The sequence below is a fragment of the Vicugna pacos genome, chromosome 11, assembly GCF_048564905.1.
Source record: "Vicugna pacos chromosome 11, VicPac4, whole genome shotgun sequence".
Classification (NCBI taxonomy): domain Eukaryota; kingdom Metazoa; phylum Chordata; class Mammalia; order Artiodactyla; family Camelidae; genus Vicugna; species Vicugna pacos.
In genome coordinates, this window is record NC_132997.1 from 5,407,008 (window position 1) to 5,430,514 (window position 23,507).

At 45.3% G+C, this 23,507-nt stretch overlaps 1 protein-coding gene across 1 annotated transcript in view; it reads left to right on the forward strand.

The window, feature by feature from the left end:
• The first annotated feature begins 11,935 nt into the window (after positions 1 to 11,935).
• Positions 11,936 to 23,507, forward strand: part of LOC140699575 (trafficking protein particle complex subunit 9-like) — a 133,737-nt gene continuing 122,165 nt past the window's right edge. Inside the window, exon 1 of the mRNA XM_072972236.1 lies at positions 11,936 to 12,011. Coding sequence (XP_072828337.1) covers positions 11,989 to 12,011 — 23 coding nt within the window. The 5' untranslated portion in view covers positions 11,936 to 11,988. The remainder of the gene's footprint in view (positions 12,012 to 23,507) is intronic.

Sequence of the window (23,507 nt, forward strand, 5' to 3'; positions counted from 1 at the left end):
CAGATACCCAGCTGTCCCTGCACCATTTATTGAATAGACTATTCTTTCAATGGGGTGTTTTTGGCCCCCTAGTGGAAAACTGTAAGTGTAAGTTTTTCCCCCTGGGTTTTTATTGTGTCTCATAGATTTATTTATCCAAACTTATGCCAGTATCATACTGACATATTACTATAGAATTTTAGTACCCTTCAAAGTGAGTCCCCCAACTTTACTCTTCTTTTGCAAGGTTGTTTTGGCTATCCTGGGCCCCTTGCACGTCCATATGAATTTTGGGATCAGTTTTTCAATTTTTGCAAAGAAGTCAGCTGGAATTTTGCTAGGGATTCCACTGTATATGTAGATCATTTTGAGGAGTCTTAACATTTTTAATAATATTGTCTATCATTCCATGAAAATGGGATGTCTTCCATATATGTAGATCTTTTAAAATTTATTTTGGTGATACTTCAAAAAGTTCAATGTACAAATCTTGTAAATTTTTGTTAAATGTATCTCTCATTTTATTTTTAATGCTGCTGTAATTGGAAATGCTGAGTTTCTTATGGGTGGGACTATATATCAATCTTCTTATTTCTAGAAGTCCTTAACAGCAAATACCCTAGGTATATATTTACTACATAAATCTATCCACAACTATTCCCCGCCCCGTGTTATAAGAAACCAAGACCCAAGTTAAGCTACCTGAACACCTATGTGGAAATGTGAAATGAGACCCTTGGGTGGGGCTTTGTGCAGATGATACTGGAGCTTATTCAGAATGGCTTCATCGTAATTTCTTTTAAACAACCCTTTCGGTGTATTTAGTCAGATATATTAAGAACATGCCCTATTGATGTGCGGAGTAGCTAAGACTATGATTTTCAAATAATTTCTAGTGAGAGTATTGATCTTGAAACCTAATTTGCATCAATCATTGAAGATTTAAGTTTCAGGAGCTTTGACTAAAGAACACCTGTCTTTAATCAATAATGACAACTAAATGCTCAAGCAACATGTAAGAGCTTGAGCAAACTGCCCCCGCCCCGTAGTGCTGGGTGGCTGCAGCTGCAACTGGAGTCAGCGCTTACCTCTCCCAGTACGCTTGTGCTGATCTGTTCAAAGGGGATCGTCCAACAGTTTGTCAGTAGTCTGTTGGACAATGTCATAAAACATTGATTGAAGGTTGCTGGAATGCAATATATTCTTATTAATATTAATTAAGCACATATTGAGTGCTTATTGTATGATGGAATTGTCCCTCAGCCTCACATGAATATTATTTCTCATAAAACCTCACATATTTCCTTGTTATTCTCACTTTACAGATAAGGAGACTGACAATTAGGTCTCTCTTTTGGGGGGAGCTCATCATCACTGATGGGAAGTTATAAGGAAAAAGATATTGATTCATCATGAGAAAACATTTTTCTGAGGGTCAGCAAAGAAGAAGATGAACACTGAAGAAAATGATCATTGTTCTAGTGAGACAAGCCCTGGGTTGTGCGGAGTCAGCATCCCTGTCCTAGACAAGGCACGTGTAGAGCTGCGTAGTGGGTGAGGCGGCGCGGCCGCGCAGGGAACGCGGATGCTGGGGCCTTAGGCTGTGCTCAAGCCCGGTGGGGCTTTCTCCTAAAGGCAGTGGACCATCATTGACAGATTTTAAGTAGGAGAGTGGGGTGATCTCGTAGTTCACTTTTGTCTTGTAGAATGCTTAGAAACATTTAGAAGGCTTGGCAGGAGGTGATGTGATGAGTCAGAGTAGGGTGGCTGCGAGGTGTAGCAGTGTTCAAGTTTCAAGTTGTTTTCAGGCCCAGGCTTGTGGCTCAGTAGCCGTGTCAGTTTGAATGACGCACGCAAGGAAGTGAAACAATTTATCTAATCAATTGAAGCAGTGATGTACCCAATTCCCAGGACTGTTGTGGAGATCCAGTGAGATAACGTTTGCAGTGTGCAGCGTGGTCCCCAGCACAGAGTCAGGGCTGAGTGAGTGTCAGTGAGTATCTGGTAGCTCAGGTGTGGGTGGTGGGATTCGGTGACTGAGGATATCTGGGCCCTGAAAGAGGGGTCCATTCACATCTGTGAGTGATGGGCCTGAGTTGGGAGAGGCATGGAGACCTTACCCCCCGACCAGAGGCCCTGGGCAGGACGGCTATGGGAGGAGCACGATGAAGTCAGCTCTTTGCAGGTGGAGTTAGAGGTGTCCTTGTGACATCTACGTGCAGTGTCACGAGCTGAAAGAGGAGGTCTGGGCCCAGGCTGTGCATTTTCCCATAAAGTCAACTCCTGAGGATGCCGAAGTATTGATCACTGAACGGAAGTCATACTTTACAGGACAAATGAATATTAGTATCAGCTCTGTCATCAAAGCTCACGTCTATTTATTCATCACTCAGTTTGCTAATTGGGTACTTACAGAGCTCACTTCACCGTCCTCCCGTGGGCTCAGGCTCCACAGAAAAGAGCTGGTGTGTCTCCCTCTTTTCCAGAAGAATACACATTTAGCTTGTAGCCTTCTGTACTTTGCCAGACTTAGGATATTAGTTTGTTGGTTTAATTGTTTTTTCTGTTGGCCATGTCCTGACAGGAGAGTAATTTTACCTCATGGTCATGTTTCAATTAGCTGTTACTGAGAAGTGCTGATCTGATACATAGTGTATGTATTATATTAAATTTGTAGAGTAGTTATCATTTTTCTGTCTTTGCCCTTTAATTTTGTTTGCCCCTTCAGTGTTCTATCCTTTTTGGGGCCTTATATTTTTTTAATTAAAAAATGTCTGTTAACAGTTAAGAAAACAAAAGCAAAGAAAAAATGCACATGAGAGCTAAATTTAGAAAATGTCTAGTGTGTTTTCTATCTCGGCAATGGAGGGTTCTAGAAACTCGTGAAAAGTTTCATTACACAAGTTCCTTAAAATGCTGGTTAAGAAATAAAACCTTCCTTCCTCATCTTTCAAGCTGCACAACTAATTGTCAAGAAAGTGAGGGGAAATTCTCAGAAGCCAAGAAAAACGAGAAAGCAGGGTTTCTGGGAGATATGCGAGCCTTAGAATCCCTCGGGTATTGGTTCGCTCCTGAACTGATTTTCAGTTGCCTTGACAGGAGGGCAGGATGTGAGCCCCAGGCCTCTCACACTAGGAGTTGGATGGGGGTTCATATTATGGGCCAAGCCCATCCTGAGGATCTTGGTTTACTAAAGGGTGAAAGAGGAAAAAAAAAATTCCTCAAGACAAGAAAGTAAGGAAAGTCAGTTTTGTTGGAAGAGGGGAAAAATAACAAATCCAAAGTAAGGATATAGTTTAAAGCTGTTCTGGCATGAGAGTGACCACAAACTCCTGGCAGAAAAGCACAGCTACTCCTTGATTGATAAGTTGAGTTTTGAATGAATCAGTGAACAGCCATTCCGAAAACGGCCTCCAGAGTCTTGTGGATCAAGATACTGGACAGCAAACACCTCTCTTCCAAGGTCTCATTCAAATAACCTGAAAGGTTTTAAAGGAAAGAAGCCATAATCATAGTTCTATTTATTGACATTTCTATATGCTACGAATTCAGAGGTGACTATGAAGTTGTCTCCTCTTTTATGGACCTCACTTTCTTTTTGGGGAGATAAAATGACATAGTTGGTTATCTTGGTGAGGGAGGAGTTAGTCTGTTGCAATTAGTCAGGAGAGGAGATTAAGAAACAGTGAAGGGTGGGTGAACTTTTTAGCTGAGGACAGTCTTGTTCACTTGGCTTTTAATTGCAGGCTCAATGAGCTGTCCCTGGAGGGAATAGATCTTACGGATGATGAACTTAGCTCAGGCCTCTTTGGAATGGACAAGTGAACCTGGAGTAAGACAGTCAAATCTGTGCAGACATTAAATTCACTTGAACGTGCTCCATCCCTGAGCCAAAGATAGGACAAATATGCAGCACTTCTTGAAGACAGAGGAGTGGTTTTTAAGGTTCTTCAAGAATGAATCCCAGGGAACCGAGATGGCCAGTTGTCAAACTGAGACTTTTTTCTTTGGACGGTGTACCCAGCAAGGGTATTGGACTTTTATATGTTTCCATTTGTCTTTAATACATGTCTGTTGATGAGGACGTGGGCACAAGTGTTTGACACCTTGTCGAGGCGATTTTGGATACCTGCCTAGAAGCACGGGCACAGTTGCTGCTGCGTCATACATCTTGCAGTCCATCCCTTTCTCCGGCTCTGTAATCACGGCAGAGTGGTTCCTTGTTGACCTGTCCATCTCCTCTGTGACATCAAACCCATGAAAAGACCGGAGCATATTAACTTGGCTTTGTTAAAGTCAAAGGTACAGATCAAATATGGAGTCAGATTTGTTCTTTCCTATTTCAGTAGTGCCATGGAGAAGGCAGTTTGGGCAGCTTTTTGTAGTGTCCTGGAGGCTTTCTCTCTCAGCTTCTGGGCGCCTCTGTTGAAAACCCTTCATAGCTGTCTGGCCTGCTGGAAAAGCACTCTGCTGTTTTACCCTGAAGATGTGTTCTGTTTATAAACTCATCTCTACTCCTTGGAAAACAACTCAAGAAAAACTCAGTTGGTTTTTCACCAGCCATGGGCAGGGGTGAGATAAACCGTGTTATTATTCCATAAAATAATAGTAATAATAGTAATATTAATAGTAGTAGCAGTATTAGTAGTAATAATAATACTAATAATAATAATTATATTAAAAGAATTCTTAAAACACGACTGCACATTGGAGAGAGTCAATAAATGCTTTCTGGCTTAAATCAAAAGTGATGACTTAGTGATTCCATGGCTGCTGTATTTGCTATGCTAGTTACTCCTTTGTTCCATTACACATTTTTTTTAACTGAAAAAGAAATACAAGCAAATGGTTAAAAAAAAAACTCAAAAACACAGCACAAAAATACACAAGTGAAAGAAGTTTTCCCTCATCTTCTGTTCTTTCAGCCCTCTCTGGAGATGACACTGTTTGCTATCCTTTGGGTGCTGTTCCAGATATGCTTTGCACATTCCCACATATGTATGTAAATTCCTTTAAAATTTTAGTTATTTTTAACTTAAAGGGATTTAAATCCTCAAGTGGCTTCTGGCCGGGTAATAGAACAGAACAAGTCTGACTCCATATTAGATCTGTTCCTTTGAATTTAACCCTATGCTCTGTCTCCTAGGCTTCATCTTGCTTGTAATCAATGTTGCCTAGAGCCTGAAATAAACAGGAGATCCTATTCTGAAGGCTCTGACCTTTAAGGATATTTAACACTTTTTCATTCATTAAAAGATAGCAAATTGCATAATAGAAAATAACTTTTGTTTTGTTGGAGGATTGCAGGGATCTGACCCACGCAGATAGCTGCAAGAAGAAAGGATTCTAAGAAGAAGGAATTCCTACACTAAGAAGTTTGCAACAACCAAGCACACAGGAAAGGAGCCTGAATTGTGACTTGGGGAGATGGTTTTCCAGGACATTAGTTTGCCATCTAGGTCTACAGAAACTTGCTATTCCGTGCCCCAACATCTGGTCTCCCAACTTATTGTCCTGTCCTGCACTGAGGAGAAAGAATTTCGACTTGGTAACACTCCTATCTACCTAGAAAGCTGGGCACTGGAGCTGAGTGTTATGGAAACAGGCCAGCCAAGAAAAGCACCAATCGGGGTGTTGGGTGTACTCAGAAGTATTATGCCGGTGGGCTCAGAGGGGCTCCTGCTCCGAAGTTCTGAGCACCTCCAAGACGTGCACATGAGGTTTTAAAGGCTTAATTACAAGTAAGGGGGAATTAGCCAATAAGGCTCAAAGAACAAAAAGCAAGGAATCAGTACACTGGAGCTTATCAATTTGTAGTAGATCACATTACTGACACTTGTTGAGCTTGGAATTACGAGTTAGGTTGTTAGCCCAATAAACTGACACTAAACTTCAGATATATGAGATAGCCCAGCAGAATTTAGATCATTAAACCGACACTAATCACACTTAGATTTGTGACTTAGCTTGTTAGCCCAGCTGGACTTTTCCTTCACATGAGGACAGCTCTCCCACACCCAGGGAACTACTGTGAGCCCTTGATGTTTCCACTAGGGTTGGGTATGGTTCACCCAGGAGGGATGGGGACTATACACCAACACTCAGGCAGTCTGCTCTGTCTGGGGCTCTGATCTTGTACCATCCCGCTCCCCGCCAGCCCAACACCTGAGACAGTGGAGCTAAGGCAGTGATCCTGCCTGCCTGTTTCCCAGCGTGTAAAAGGGGATTATGTACCTTTCCCAAGGTAGTTCTGAGCGACAACACCTGCGGGTGCTTGGTTCTCAGAGCAAGAGAAAACCCAGGTCCGCGTGGGGGCAATGGGTGTGATCCCCATAGGGTTTCTGCAGAAGCATCCGATGGAGGGCTGGATCAGGGAGGTAAAACTTGAGCTGCGGGACTTGAAGGGTTACAGAAGGGTACAGAGGCAGGTCTGCCGCCTAGGGGTGCCCCAGAGGTAAAGCTTTTTCTCTCCAACTCCGCTAAGACCCTCCCCTCTCCAGATCCCTCCCTACTCTCTGCTCATCGTGTCCATCTGTATCTCTCCAATTTTCCCGTCCTCTCCACCCGCTCCCATCTTCTCCCTCCCTCCCTGTCCCACCTTCTCTCACAGAACCCAGAGAGGATCGCTGGCCCTCCTGCGCATGCGCAGTCAGTGCCAAGTGGTCCGCTGGTTGGAAGCTCCATATCCTAGCCGGGGATCGGGCCCAAAGTTTTCTCAACTCTGTCGCCCGGTAGGCCTTTGGTTCCTGTCTGGGGCCGGGGCCTCTGGCTGTGGAAGTGCAAGGTGGGGGGCTCCCGGAAAAGTGTTCAGGCGGTTGCGGGAGGGCGGTCCGCCTGTCACAGTCCCCAAGGGCGCCAGTCAGCCCGTGTTCAGATGAATTGCTCAGGCCAGACCCCTCTACCCGCGCCACCTGCCCCGGCGCCCCGGCCACAGCTGCCAAGGGCCAGGTGTGCACCTGCCACCTCTCACCCAGCCGGGATCCCCTCAGTCCGCGGCTGGCGTCCCCTTCCCCTCTCCCGCCCGCGAGTCCTCTCCTCCCTGGCTTCCTCTCCTTGGCCGCCGGCCCGTTCACGCCCCTGGGAGGGCTGTGTCCGGGCGGGCGGGGACTGCGGACTCTGACGGGGCGGGGGGCTGGGGCTGGGGCTGGGGCTGGCCTCCGAGCAGGGCTGCAGCCCCCGTCCCTCCCCTTTCCCTCCCCCCCGGGGCAGCCCTCCTCTCCCTTTCCGGCTCCCGGAGGACCAGCTCAGTGGCGCGGGCACTGCTCCCTGGGCTGAGAGCCTCAGGCTGTAACGCCCTGCTTCTCCAGTTGGAGTCGGGAAAAGGGAGCCTCAGTGCTGAGCGAGCTTCTGTCTCCTCCCTCAGTTTTTCTGCTGCAGGTAAGTACCTTGAACACTTTCAGGTGTTATCATGGCTGTGCTTGTTGATGTCACGTGTTTTTATAGTGAGAGTGATTACAGTGGTGAAAGCAGGGCTTGGTTCTGTTAAAAATGAGCTGAAGGCATGAGGCTGTGACATCCTCCTTCCTTCCCTCTCCCAGGGTGAAAGGAGTGATCCTCGATTTTAAAAAGATAGTTACAGTCCCTAACTAGCCCAGCCCAGCTAGTGTGTGTTAAGAGGAACAGCACCACCAGAGGCCTTGGAGACCCAGGGATATTGCAGTCCTAAAGAGCTCCTGGCACTGTTTGGTTTGTTTTGGTTTTTTGTTTTTCTTAAATTGTGTGATAGACTAGTGGTATAAACAGAAAAATAATTGTCAAGAAATATTTCTTCATGTAACAGTGTTATTGTGATATAGTTCACACACCATGAATTCCATCCATTTAAATGGTACAATTCCGCAGCTTTTAGCATATTCACAGTGGTGCAACCATTATTATTCCAGAACGTTTTTATCCCTTCAGAAAGAGCAGTGGAAATTAATGACCTATCCACCCCTCCCCAGTGGTGGTTCTAAAGAAATTTCTTGGCTATTCTTGACCATAAATTCACTTGTTACATTCCAAGAAAAATCTGGTAGGAATTCTAATCAGAATTGCAATGAATCTGTCTATCAAAACAGGAAGAATTAATGTCTTTAAGGCATAAACTTCTTCTACCCATGAATATATCTCGGACCCTATCTTTTCCTCTGTCCAGAGCCGGGCCCATGGGAAGTCCTCACTACTTGTTGGGCTTGTGAATGATGAGATTCTATACATCGTTAGTTGCAGCTGTAGCCTTTCACAGAAGAGAAAAGTAACCTCAGTGAAGCAAGTGACTCTCTGATGGTCAGAAAGAGTGACAGCCAGTGCTGGAGTGATCCAGTGGACTTGGTGCTTGCAACCAGAATTCTCCACCACCTACAGCTAAGGGGATTAGAGTATTCTTTTACTTTTTCTTAATGGCGTTGCTTTTATTTTTACTTATTTTTTTAAATTATTTTTTATTTAAGTGTAGTCAATTTACAATGTTAGTTTCAGGTGTACAGCAGAGATTCAGTTATAAACATATGCATATGTATATACATATGTTTTAGATTGTTTTTAGTATAACTCATTACAAGAAATTGAATATATTTCCCTGTGTTATATAGCAGGTCCTTGTCATTTATTTTATATTTACTAATTTGTATCTGTTAATCCCCCCTTTCCTGCCTGCTAAACACAGTTTGCTTTCTATGTCCATGAGTCCATTTCTAGGAGCACCGTTTTTCCTAGTAATATATGTTCTTTGGCTGCTTTCGGTTTCAGTAATTCCATCTTATCGGTGGGCGCTTTTCTTCTGGTAGCCTTTATGTGGTTTGCACACGTGGTAATAGAGATCTGTAATTGGGAGAACTCCAGGCCTCGTGTAGTCCCTGGTACAGAGTGTCCACAGAATTGATGGTTGGACTGGGAAAAAAGCACAGTAAATGCTGGAATTTCCACTATAGTTGAGAATTCCAGGTTTCAATAACCTGTTTAGACAACCTTAATATTGGCTGCACCCATACTGGGTAATTGGTGGAAATTCATGGTATGGTGGTGTAGAGACAGGGCCTTATATGCTTCTTCTCTTTCTATTTTCTAACACTCATTCTCCTGGGCCTTCCAGATCCTCCCCTAGAAGTGCCCAGGGCTGGCTTGGTGCCGCGCTGAGGCAATATTTGTTAATAACGCCCTTTCCTCTTCTCCTCTGAGCCTCCGTTTCTTCCTGTGCACAATGAGGGCTTAGACTAGATAAGTACTTTTCAGTTTCTTTTAAAGCCATGTTTCCTTTGAGAAACAGAAAATGCAAATTTCTCCTATCAACCCAACCCTTTAGATTTTGATAAATCCTCTAAGGAGTTACATAGCTCTTTGTGAAAAATTGATGTGAGTTTGATTCCAGGTGACACAGAAAAGACTCTTCAGGGATTTATTGCAGGGAGAGGGCAGGAAAGGGGCAGTATGTGACACTTTCTAGTGTGAGCACTCGAGCAGGGACTTGGATTTAAATACGGTGTCTGATGTGGCCTCTCTCTAATCTTGTAGAATGTGATAAACTTTTCTACCTCAGTTTCTTGATGGGTCAAGTTGGGGTGATAATATTTTAAGGCTTCTGTGAAACATTATACACATAAGACATTTGTGTCTCGGTAGAAACAAGATCTGCTAGGGATTCAGGGATTTGTTTAAAAAAAACTTCTTGTCCATAGCACTCTGTCTGTGTGTATTTTGAAGTTCCTGGAGGGTGAGGGTGAGTCTAAAGTCCATCGTGGGACAGGTGGCCCCTATTTCTCCATGCCCCAGTTTACCCGCTACTCCCCAGTCCTCTTCCTCAGTCCAGGATGAAGTTCCCTAGTAGATTTACACAGAGGTCTTGTGGAAATGGCTCTTCATTTTATTGTTTCACCAAGAAGGGCTGCCATCATGATCTCTGTGGTCAGGTTTTGAAGGGCTGCCATCATGATATCTGGTAAGAATTCTATGCAATTGGGAGTTTCAATTTAATGAAAAGAAAAAAATTACAAATAGAAAATTAGAACAAGGGTGGTGACAGGGGCTCTTTTAAGTGGACACCATTAGCTTTGTTAGCTTCAGGTGCTGCGGCCTGTTGCCACGAGGACCCATCCTCTTGCTCTGAAGTTGGAGAGACTAGTGGGTTCAGTGGGAATGTTAACTGAGTGTATCTCATGGGCTGGGCATTGTCCTATTTGTACTGTGTGTTCCTTATTTGAGACAGTGAGCTCACCTAACCTCAATGACCTCTTTAAAATATTAGACTTCTTATTTTGAGATGTAATGTAGATTCCCATGTGGTAGTAAGAGATTATATGGAGAGGGCATGTGGACACTTTGCCCAGTTTTCTTAATGGTTCCATCTTGCAGTGTTGGGGTACAATTAATTACTGACTCACTAACAATTTGAGGTTTGTGTTATTGCCGTTATTTCTATTCATGATTAAACTGGGGCTTAGAGAAGCACACAGGCCTGCCCAGGTCACCCACATTGTTAGTGCAGAGTCGGGTGAACATGGGCTTGGGATTTCCAGGCAGTACCATTATGATGGCTTGTGGCAGGGAGCAGCATTCACTTTGAATGTTTATTCATTCATTCAACAAACATTTATTGAGTAATCTCTGTGGGTCAGATGCTTTCTTAGGGTTATCTGATTCTTCAGCAGTATTGAGAATCAGGTAATATTAATATTTTTAATCTGAGAAAATTAGCTCTGTGAGTTTATAACCCACCCAAAGGAAGTATAGCTCATAAAGGAGGGATAGAACATTTGAACAGTCACCTCCTTTTATGCAGGTGGTACCCTAGGCATTTTACATTTGAACACATCTGTAATCCAGATATATTCTTCTAAGGCAAAGATTTTTTTTTAAATGAAGTATAGTCAAGTTTACAATGTTATGTCAATTGCAAGGTGCTTTTAGACTTTTGAATTAAAAAATACATTTTCAGCTGGGTAATTAGGTGTATTTATTTGTTTCATTTTTAAAATGAGGTACTGGGGTTTGAACCCAGGACGTCATACATGCTAAGCATGTGCTCTACCACTGAACTGTACACTCTTCCCCAAGGCAAGTTTTCTTATCCATTATTATGAAGCTTAAGGGTTCAAATAAATTGGATAGAAATCCAGATCTTTTGATACTACTGTGGTCCTTTTCTTTATATTCTGCTGAAGGGGGTTGGGGAAAGCATTTCCTTTGTTCATTTCTTTATTCAGCATTTTTGAGCAGTGACTTTGCATCAGGGCCTTGCTAGGTGCTTGGAAATATAAAATAAGAACTGACCCTTCTCTGCAGAGGCAGGAAGCCTAGGCCAAAAGCTGGGTAATGTGATCCGAGCTACAGTGGCCATGTGCAGACTCTGAGGACAAACTGTACCGTTGGATTTGCTTTGGCTTCCCTTGCTTTCTGGCTGGTACACACCAGGTCACCGCAACCCAGATGGGCCCGTAGCACACAGCAGATTATGTACCTCGATCTCCTCTCCCCTCTCGGCAGGGCCTGCAACATGAGCATCCCTGACTACGTGCAGTGTGCTGAGGACCACCAGACTCGTCCCGTTGTGGTCCAATCCATAGAGATCATCTCAGAGGAGAATTTCTTTTGCATCTATCAGCTACTCACCTTGGTGAGCCATATCAGCCCATGCGGCTCACAGTGGACACACTGTATGCACTACAGGCACCACTATGTGCCCGACAATGGGTGGAGCATCTTCCAGACCCACCGCAAGGTCGTGGGCCTTGTCACCATTACCGACTGTCTCTCTGCCAAGGCCTTCGAGAAGCTGCACGTGCAGAGGGGCTGTATGGCACCTCGTTCAATGAGTCTTAGCTTTTGTCTTTGTGCAGCATGGGGAGGTAACCGAGCAGCCGCGCACCGAAGTTGCCCTCAAACTAAGAGGACTGCAGGGTGGTGGAGAAGAGGATCGAGGACTTCACTGACTCACTCGTCATCTTGCTCAAGTCCAAGTGGCTGGATGGTGGCCCCAAGATATCTGGGGACAAGATCCCCCTCCTCTGCATCCCGTTTGAGAAGGAGGAATTCATGAGACTGAACACAGAGAGCAGGTAAGTTTACCTGGAGGCCAGCCCACCCTGGCTGTGTGCCGGATTGCTTCCCTACATCCAGAAAGGGATCAGCAAGGAAGAAGTCTGTCTTGTAGCCAAGGGGAGGGGAGGTGCAGCCCGCCGCTTTACAGATATTTCAAAGAGAATCCGCCTTTGTTTCAGAGAGATCCTTTTAGGGTTAGTGTGGACCCTTACTCCCGCTTTACAGCCAGGAACATGGTGGGAACCCTGGAGTTGCTGTCCAAGAAAGTAGCCAAAGCCACGGATGCTAGGAGCACTGGGGAGGAGGCTGGACTGAGCTGAGATGTGCTGTAGGTCAAATGCACATTAGACGCTGAGGCTTGTCTAGTAAAAGTACATAAACTATCCCTTTACTTCCTATATTGATTACATGTCAAAATGATAGTATTTAACATACAGTAGATTAAGTAAGATCTGTTCTTAAAATCACATTCTAGTATTTGTTTTTTGTTTGTTGGTTTGTTTCTTTGTTTAAAATTTTAAACGTGGCAACTGGGAAACTTTCTTTACATGGCTCTCATTTCATTTCTGTTGGGCAGCCTGTCCTGGGACAGTCTCATCCCTTTGCTTATAGATGAGATGCTGAACCCCGAGAGGCAAAACGAGGCGCTGGTTTAGCTGCTGCTGGATCCGCTGTCACCTGCCTCCCAGGCCCAGCACCTTTTCAGCTCAGGCAGTCTCTTCCTGCCCGACAGCCACCATGCCATGTTAGGACATCAGAAACACCGCCAGGGACTTCTGAATGAACTCCTTATGCAGGGAAAGGCGTATCACGGTGTTTGGGACAGAGCAGGGAAATGTTCATTCTCAGTTTGTCCCTGTGATTAAGTCAAAGGCCCCACTTTGCCTCGGAAGTACAGACGAGCTCTTCTGGGCTGCCTTCCCCCCCACCTTCTGCTCTGTTTCCCTGTGTATCTATCGTGCTGTCCCTCGGGCAGAAGAGGGTGAGATGCCTTTGCCGAGACGTGGTCCCCCTTTTCTGGGGTGAGTGAGGGAAGCTGTGTCCACCTAGCCTACGGCCTCTGTCCTTGAGTCTGGAGAGGGCTCATGGTGGTCCCACAGGTGACGGTCAGAGGACCTGGCATGTGCTACCAGGCCCGCTTTGGAGGAGGTGCTCTGTGATTCTTGAACTTACGTAAGATCAGATCCTACTTTCTGGTTGTTGGTAAGTTGGAGGAGAAGATGCTAGAGAATTGATAAATAGAATGTCTAGACCAGCCCTGTGAGTGAAAAGCACGGGGGACCCGAGTCCCACCTGCGAGAGCCCACCTAGCAAGCTCTGGATGAATATTCTGTTCCTCCCCGGACATACCTCTATGGCTTAAGGAAGAGGAGAGGCATGTCGTGGCCATGATCTGTACTTGTCCTCACAGGGCCCTGTGATCTTCATGCCCGCAATCCCCATCTACTTCTTGGAGATGAGCTGACATGTTTAGGAGCCTGGGCACTGCTGAGGGCATAGCTGCCAGCACCGTGCTACACAGAGTCTGGCTCCGTTCACCTCATCTGTCAACTCCTGCTGAGGCCCCAGACATTAGTCAAGGTAGGTTCATCAGCGAAACCTAAGCAGGGACCTTCTTCTCCCCCTGGACAGACTGGTGAGTGAGAAGTGGAAGCCTGGAGCCCTGCCCCAGACCCCACGCCAGTGCCACTTCTTTTGTCATAGGAGGCACTGGTGACATTTTTGCTCAACAAATGCTTGTCTCTGAGTCTGCAGACCCACCAGAAAATGCCAGCTTGTTTTTGCCTTTTGAAGTCTGCCCTTGGGACTTAGCGTAGTAGCCGGATGTGTACTTAGCCCACAGTGGTTCAGCGCATTAAACTTCCCTCCTTGTGGGTCTGTCTGTTCTGGTACCATAAGGGCTCAGCCAGCATCTGAACGTCAGTGAGATAACGCGGCCAGTGAGCTAGGGTCAAGCATATTCTCCTCCAGTCACTTCTACTCCATTGTTGCTTTTACTATTCCACAGTCATTAATTTTTTAAACAATGCTTTGGTGCAGGAGCAGAGCCTCATTCTCTCCTGCTACTCTTGGTGGAAGTGAGTAAATCTGTCCAGACTGAAATGCGACCAAAATTTGTAGCTCAAAAGCTGCCTCGACGCTTGTAGGTGGAATTTTGGTTAGGGGCGCTGAACACGTTGTGGTCCCCTGGCAGCGCCGCTCCCCTCAGGCCCCTGCTTTCCCTGGAGCAGGAGGTGAGGGTGGGTCTCACCATCCCCACGTCCCTGACCTCACACACTCACGTAAATTCTTGTACATGCAGTCAAAATCATTTTTGTTCTTGTGTGTTTCTAATTTTCTCTTGTTCCTCTTTTCTTTTTTCTTTATTCCTTTTTCACTTGTACTGCCCAGTGAACATGTTGTTGCTTCTGAAAATGTGGGCTGTGCACACCCTGCATTGGAAATAGCCAGATTGCCCTCCGTGCGTCTCCATCGCTTTAAAAAGCAACAACTTAACAGCTGTTTTGATCCATCTATTATCTTAGTCATTTTTTAATTTTCTAATTTTTTGGAATATTTGCTTTGTTAGCTCATCACCCACTGGTGTTTGATACCTGTTGAAATCCTTGCTTTTGAGGAACATGTTTGGTCGTCCTTTTATTTGGTGACAAATGCGCTCTTATTAAATTTGTTTGATTGTTTTGTAGAAGTAAGATGCGATTTGATTTAGGCGGCTGCTGAGGCATTCTTTTCATGGAGTATTTAAACTTGTAAGGTTTAATTCTGCAGCATTTTGCTCGATTCCTGCTTTTACACAAACGTGCTCGGCACGCGGTTCCTGGCTGTCGCTGTGTGACGTGCGTGACGGCGCTTCCTGGCCGGCGGTCACTGGAGAGGAAGTGGCCGCCACGGAGGTGACAGCTGCAGGGGCCGCTGTTGGAGGAAGTGGTCACCGTTTGGTTCTTTAATTTTTTTTTTTTTTTACATTCAACTTCCCCGTGCCATTTACATTACTTTGCCTTCATAAAGGGGCAGAATTGGGTCTAAAATCCATGCCACTATTTTGTTCCCTTTACGAGGCTGGTTTTTCTGAGTATCAGGACAACATGGCCTTCTCCTAAGTAGCTGGCTCACCTGGATCTGTTGGACACAGGGACTGCTAAAAGGGCCGTAGCTTCCTCTCTGCTCCAGCCAGTGGGCATTCAGAGCTGGGTCTGTGGTTTGCCTCAGCAGCCGTGCAGACCTCCCTGCCTCGGCCTTTACTTTTAACCCATGTTGGCAGTAAAGAGCTGAATCCGTTTCTGTTGCAGCTGACGTCCACCACTGACGGCCGTGTCGTTAGTTTGTGTTAGTCAGTCTCCAACACCCCAGACAACCGTGAAAGAAGATGATTTGGCAGACCTAGGACCTTGGATTCTCACCCCTACCCTGGTTCATCTCACCTGGCGGAATTGTTTGGTCACCACCATCATGCTGACCATGAGGCCTTGTTTCTCCTTTCATGCTCTGGTCCAAATGTGGACACTTCATTTTTCACTGAATTTGTCTCGCTTGAGACAGGCCAGAATATCTGAATGAGTCCATCACATTCTGGGTGGGGAACAGAACAGAAGTAAGTGTCACAAGTAGATGGAGTCTAGGCTGTCCGGGTTGGCAAATGCAGGCTGGGATCTGTGATGGCCGGGCTGTACCTTGGACACAGGCCTTTCCCGTGGCCCCTGAGAGCCCATGAGTTGAAGTGATAACAGCCTTGCATGGGTTCCCTCATCCTCATCTGCTCATTGGCAAGTGTGTCTGCTAATTAGGAGCTCCCCCAGACCTTGGGCCCTTCAAAGCTCAGACCACGGGAGAACCTTGAGTCCCTCCTCCTGGGACTCCTGTGTGAGAATCCAGTGCCTTCTGAGGTGAACAGCGGCAGGAGATGCCTCCCCCTCCAGGGAGCACCCTACGGAGGACTGTTAGTGCACCATGCTGTGAGTTTGTGTGTTTCCGGCCATGGTCCCTGCAGAACTACACTTGAGATGGGCTTATTGACGGACTGATTCCAGGGCAGGGCTGGGGGGGACGGAACAGTGGAAATTGAATGTGACCTCAGACACCTCGGTGGGTGCTGGGGCTGTTACTAAAATGGGGAGTCTGGGAGATACCTGCCAGGAATGGAATTCCAGAGTAAATGGTGGACATGAGGCATTTTTAAGATGCCATTTGTCATCCAAGTTAGGACTTCAAAGAGGCACTCGGGTCGATGAGCCTGGGGCTCAGGTGAAGGAGCCGTACTAGAGATACATTCTTAGCTGCTGTTCACAGCCTTGCATGTGAATTAGATCATCTCGAGGGCTGCAGACTGAGGCTGAGGTGGGGTAGGACTGTGTCTGGATTGGAGGAAAGCCCAGACCATGCAGCTTTGGTGTGTCAGTCAGTGGCGTTTGCCATTGTCAAAGCAATGCCAGTTATCCTTAAGGGGCCGGGGGCTGGGCAGGACCAGCCAGGAAGAAATCTGAAGGGAGGGTCATGGCCAAGTGTGCGTCTTGGGAAGGTGCAGAGTCTGCAGGGTCCGGGAGGATAGACTCCTCAGAAGCTAGAGTTGGAGTGAGGAGTGGGGAGAAGTTTGTCACAATCACCTGTGAGGGAGGGAGGGAGGCCTTGGGAGCCCCACCATACCGGACTCGTTTTCCCATGAACAGAAGGCAGTTAGACAGAGGATCTGAGGTGAGAAGGGATGGGCACTGGGAGGGGAGCCAACCTGGAGAATGGTGCTTGGAAAGTTCTGGAATAGTCTCCCTGAAAAATAGAGTTAAAAATACCCAGACTCTTAAGAACATTGTTAGTGACTTGGGAGGAGGCAGTTGTTTTTCTGGCCTCCTAAGGGTAAGGCATGTATCCAGGGATACACAGAAGATACGGGTAGTCTGTTTCAGGGGCTTGATCATTACCGGGGGAACAGTGCAAGTTTAAAGGGGGAGAAGGGCAGCGGAGGGAAACTAGCCAGGCCCCGTGTCACGTACCAGTCGGCCGCCCTACTTGCGTGTTGCATTCACATCCATGCCTCCCAGGTGGGCGGTGGCAGCCCCCTTTTGCGGTTTGGGAAGCCTTCTCAGAGGGGTTAAGGAATTGGTCCATTTAGCGGCTAGTAAATGCTGTAGCAGGATTCAAGCAGGGCCTTGTCAGACTTCAAGGGCATGTTCTCTCTACTGTTTCCAGTACTTCCCTGTTATACCTGGAATGGTGAAGTGGGTCAGTTTTGGAGCCTTTCAGGAAAAGTATGATTTAAGCGCCTCTGGACCGTTTTACAAAGCTCAGCGTTGTTTGATGGTTCTGAAGCACGCAGTGATTTTCGCCCCACAGAGGTAACGTCTAACTCCTTTGTCGATGTCGTGGTTGCAAATGATGTACAGGTTCAAAACCACACTTCGCAGCTTCTGAAGGGAAACTCTCCAATTCTCCCTTGATCCGCTTTCTTCCACGGGATGTAAATGTGCTGCAGCATAGGCCTGAGCTTTCCGTATGGAGTGAGGGTTTAATATCCGATGTTAGCATAAAACGGTCAGATGAAGAAAATCGACGTTGACAATTTATTTTTGGGTTTCATTAGTCAAGATATACTATCAGTTAATGGCCCATATTACAAATGAAATTGAGTACAGGACATTGCATTTCTTCCTTTCTATTTAGAGTTCTCTTACAGAATAATGTTGCCTGCTTTGGAACATCAGCTGCACCACTCACGGCACCTATCAGTGTGTTGGTGTGATTGCACTTACAGAGTGAATGTAATCTGGGCTTCCTCAGCCCCGAACACTTCAGTGCAGAATCACGGGCTGTAGCCATCTGTTAGTCACGCAAATACTTCTAAAATTATATGATGCTAGAAAAGGAAGAAGAGAGAGAGAGAGATTGCCTTTATCAAATTTCCTTTCAGTTCTAACTGCAAACTGTTGTTGAGCAGCTCTGGTTTCCTTTGGATATGAATATATACATTTCTTTGCATGTAACCTGGGTTTTGGACTAGAACACCAAGTTTTTGCTGTCCCCAAGCCACAAAAATAGTAGCCAAATTGGACCCGTGTGAAATAGTTTATAGTTTTTTCTGAGAATGTATCCTTGAATTTGGGACTTGGGCTGTGATTTTTGCTTTTTGCTTCCCCCACCCGTCTTGTAATCTCTCACTCCTTCCCACGTGGCCCCCAAGGGTTCGTGGACTCAAAGGAGCGGGCAAACACCCAGTTGGTCACCATGTACTGCTGCTATAGATAGAGGCCAGACAAGACCTAAAGGACATTATCAGAGAGGACTTCCTGGAAGAAATGGGCTCTACATTCAGTTGTGAGGACAGAGTAAGAGTCAGCCAGGAGAAGGAGTCAAGAATGTGGCTCAGGTCGCAGGTGCAGCCCGGGTAGAGGCCTGGAGGCTTTTGGCGTGGGGACCTGGGGAGAGTGCCCTGTGCGGTCCAGGGTGGAGGGAGCCCCTGCTGGGGAGGACACTGGAGAGAGTCCGTGGTGTAGGGCTTTGGAAGAAGTTGAGTTTTACTAGAACTGACACAGTAGGCAGTGAAGGGTGTCAACAGCAAGTGACCCTAAGGAAAGGTACTTCTGGTTTTGCTTCAGATATACTACAGACAAAAGGGTCGGGATGGGCGAGAGCAGGTATGTCAGTCCCTTTGAGACCCAACCCGTCATTCATTTATTCATAACACGTGCACTTCAGTGAGTCTAGGGGAGACAGAGTGTAGCCACATTAGTAAGCAAAATGTATTTGCTTCTTGAGAACTTAGCATTGTCAGAAGTTGACTTAGCCTAGAATGTTTTAGGAAGAGAGGAACAAATTGTGGAGGTTGGAGGGAGGGAAGGCTTCCTTGGGAAACAGTCAAAATGAGCCTGGAGGCAAGTGGGAAGTAGGAGCAGGTCTGGGGGCTCCTGAGGTCACTGGGGACCTATGTCCTGAGATGAGACTGGGCGAGCAGGGCCTGGGGTGGGGCTAGAACTCTACCAGGGAGCCTCTGAAGTGTTTGAAGTGGGATTGATGTAATCAAATTTGTGCTTTGGGAAGGCTGTCATGGCTCTGTGTATCTGTGTGTAGTGGGGAAGAGGGGGAGGGTGCCACCAACTGGGGGATCATTAGAAGGCCATTCACAGGCTGGGATATGGGCATCGGTGCTACTTCGGGATGGCAGGGGCAGTGTGGATGCCGGCTTTCCTTATGTGGGGCTTGTTACCGGGGCTGCCCTAGAGGCACCTTGTGGCTGGAAGGAAACGGATGGAGGCCGCCAGGTGGACATTCCTCTTCTCTCCTTCCATGCCTAGTGTGATGATCTTAGCTCAGCCAACATTTGGAACAAAAGAGCTAATCTCCCGGGTTGCCCAGGCCTTTGTTGAGCTCCTTCGAGTGAGATCTGGTAGGATTTAGGTTTGTGTTCATATCTGGATGTTCACTTAGCTAGAAACGTCCTGTCATTTTGATTTCCATAGGGGTTTTTATTCCTGATAAAGACTGCTTTCTTGGTGAGAGGAAAATTAATACAGCTGTTGTCTTTTTCAAAAAACATCATATATTTTAAGAACTTTAATATTCAAAAGAATAGGAATATAAAAATATTTAAGGAAGACTTTGGTGTGGTTTCTTTGCTTTCTGAGCTAATGTGGAGTTAGAGCCATTGCATTACTTAATAGCACATCCTTGCCAGTATTTAAAGAGCTGTTAGTGAGCGCCCCAGGCCCCACCTCTCAGAATCGTTAAAGTTTGCTCTGAAATAGTGAGGTCATAAAGGTCTTGTTTTCAGAAATCAAAAGGTTTTAAATACGCACCATAGCTCCATTTATAAAATAATAATAAGTTCAAAATTAAGAAAGTGGAGGATAATTGATTTTTTTTAAAGCCTAAACATAAACTTTCTTGTGCTAATGTTGCAACTGGAAATTTTGAAAAGAAAAATCCTACTGCAATATCATCTACGTGGTATATATATATCAGTTTCACGCTTGAAAAGTAACTGCGCAGTGGTTTTCAAAGTCAGGAGCATTCCAGCTGAAATACTGGCAGTGGTGGCTGCTGGTTTTCAATGGAAGAGCCTAAATTTGCCTTCTTAGCTTTTTTTTTTTTTTTTTGTACTGAGAAGGTTGAGTAGTGCTTTGCCAGCATGATTTTCGGGCAATTTGAGGTCAGATGTCGTGTACCAGCAGTGAGATATTTCCATGCATTTTATTTTCTGGACATCACCAGGGCACATGTGGGGTTTGTGCCTGCAGGCTGGAATGCTGTAGGACTCCCTGATCCATCACCGTTATGTCCTGGTGCTGCTCCAGTCAGTGAATGATTTTCTGTGACTTGGAGGTAATGTGGTCTGATGGAGATGATCAGATGTGCAGTTAAAGTGCTATTAATTGAAATAAGAGTAACCTAGACACATTGCTCTAACAATACAGGATGAGGGAGGAGGATTGGCTGAGCTGCTTGCAGTGGGGTGTCTTCTCAGGTGACTCCCTCACCGTGATTCCTGCCAATATCCGCCCCAGCCCTGCACGGTAGTCCTGCCGAAGCAAGCAAGCACTTTGCTCAGAAACGCACTGAATTTCCTTGTGCCTCTGTTTGTTGGCTTTTTTTTTGAAAGCACATTTTGCCCTTTGCTTAAATGCCATCCATGCTAGTCACCTCTTACACTCATTTTTCTGGACCTCGTCCATAAATAGCTGCTGAATGGATGAACAGAATGTAGTATCTCCATGTAGTGGAACATTATTCACACTTAAGAGTGAGTAAAAAAGAAAAAAAAAGAGGAGAATGAAAAAGCCACCTGTTTGGGAATTCCACCCTGACTCTTCAACCCACACTTTTCCGTTTGAAACCCAATCACTTATGCTCCACTCTACTCTTTTTGATAGTACTTACCACCTTCTAATAATCTTTAACGTTTCCAAAAAAAAAAAAAGAAAGAGATGCTGATACCACTTCAAAATATACAAGCCTTGATAACAGCTTGTTATTTGAAAGGAAGCAGACACAAACGGTCACAAATTGTTGATTTCAGTGATCTGAAATGCCCAGAATAGGCACATGCAGAGGCAGAGAGCAGGTGATGGTTGGAAGGGGCTGAGTGGAGGGGGATTAGGGAGTGAATGCTAGTGATAGGGGGATTCTTTTGGGCTGATGAAGTGTTCTGGAAATAGAAGTTGATGAGGGCTGCACAACCGTGATTGTGCAGAAGACTGCTGAGCGCTGTGTCTGGGAGTGCCTGTCGTTGGGGCATCTTTATTTTGTTCTCATTCTGCAATGTGAAGTGCCATCTTCTGCTGTGGTCATTCTACTCCTGTGAGTGGTGAGGGTCAGAGACTTTGTAGAGTTCTGTTCCTTTTCTCCCTCTGGCTGAGTGTAGGCAAAAAAATTTAAGCCTGAGAAGTGCTCCATCTGCAGAAATGTCTTTCAGTTTTGCCTGGTGTAAAAATCTTGAGAGCTTTTAACCGTTGAGGCTAGTCTGTGGGGGTAAATAGCCCATGAAGCCTGGGTGAGCCCGGGAAGAGCCGGGCTTCCCTCCCAGACACAGGTGGGGATTTCACCCCCTTTCAGGCAGTGAAGGGCCCAGACCCGTGAGCAGAGTTGACAATCGTGAATATTTACGTGTATCCGCTGCTTCATCTTGGATATTAATTTCAAGCTGAGTCAGTTTGTGGCGGCAGCCTCATCCTACATCAGGAATTTATAGTATCTGCTCTTTGAGGTGAAGACCTGACAGACTTGATTATTTAACAGTCTGCCTTGAATTGATATCTCAGATTCCTTTGTGAAAAGCAAAACAGCAGAAATACAGACGTCCTTTAATGCCAATGTGGCCTGGAACAGGTTTAGTCTCTGTGCCTCAGTGGCCTTATCTGTGGGTGGGGAAGATGATAACAGTGCTTCCCTCAGAGGAGCTGGTGAGGGGAGAGTGAGAAGCACAAATGGAGGACTTACACGAGATGCTCATAAATGACCGAATTTAGTGCTCTCCGCCTGGTGAGGCCTGAGGTGCAGAGATGTCAGAACAGAGCAGTCCTAGCCGGAGCTCGATACGTGATGGTAGCTGTTATGATCAGTATCACCACTGTGGTTTATCAGGTAGTTTTAAGACTTGGTAATATGATTTCATGAATAATGTTAAAAGACTAGACATCTCAGATCCAGTTTACATAGTCCTCAAGATTTCTTCTGAGAATTGGATGGTTTCTTCCCCATCTTAAATCTGAGATGAGTCTCTAAAAAATTCCCTATTCCTCCATCTTTTTGCTTTAATTCTCTATTTCTTACAAAACAAAGTTTTTAGATGGAGTTACTGGGGACTGAACTGAGGGCCTCATGCATGCTAAGAACATACTCTCCCAAATGAGGTATAATCTCTTCCCTGATTTTTTTTAAAATTTACATCTTAGTTTTCAGAGGTTAGAGGCCTCTAATTCTTTTTCTGGAGACTTGTCCATGAACCTGTAAATCTACAATAAATGGACAAAATTTGGTTTATTAAAAAAAAATCTATAGAATATTCTGCAATCCATCCAAAAGGAAATTCTCATGGACTTAGAATGTTTCTCCTTTAAGGTGATATCTCCTGTTTGGTCGAGCTTAATTTATTAACTGCCATCCTCCTCATCTTCATGACCAAACTCGCTGTGAGTGGACGCCTAACTGAGGCTAAAATGCTTTGCTCATATTTTACTTCATAGCAGGTGTTTGATTGTAGGTATCAGTGTCTCCTTTTTTGTAGCTGAGGGATTGAGAGATGGGTCAGCTTGCCCCAAATCACACGCAGCTGGCGGTGGCTAGCTCGATGCTGGAATCCAGGCTGCACAGGATGAATTCTCAATTGCTCCTCTAATCAGCCTCCCGTTGAGTGTTTTCCCGAACTCCTGTGAGTCCATAAATGACCGATTTTAGCTATCTCAGCCTGATGAGGTCTTCAAAGGAGAGACACCAGTGAGAATGTGAGGCAGAGTGACATAAATTAAAATTGTACATTTTCACAAATGTTTTATTCTCAGGTAATGACTTTAAAGGTAATATTTTTTTAATTTAGTGCTTTGTGAGAACTAAAAACAAAACATTTAAAATAACTATTGTGCAAGAGAGAAGTGGTCTTTGAAAGTCCAACTGTTGCTAATGATGTTACTTGTTTTTTCTAGTGGTGTTTATTTACTGAAAAATTTCCAAACACTGAATTTGTTTTATGTAGTCTTAGTATGAAAGAAAACTTTGTCAGTGAGTATTGTAAGTAAAATCCTTACTCTTTTCTTTCCTGATGATGAATATCTTAGTTGTTTACCTGGCTTAAGTATATTTCATCATTTGTGAAATTTGAGTAATATGGTTTACCTTGTCTGACTGTGAGAGCTGGACGCCTTGTATACAAAGCACCGTATAGGTGCTTAATAAAAATGTGCTGTCACAGTGACTGATAGTTTAGAAGTATCAACTCTGAATACTAAAAAGTGTAGCTTATTTCTGATGCATATTCAATATGTATATATATGATATACATTAATATGGCTTAAAGAAACTAGGATTCAGTTTTT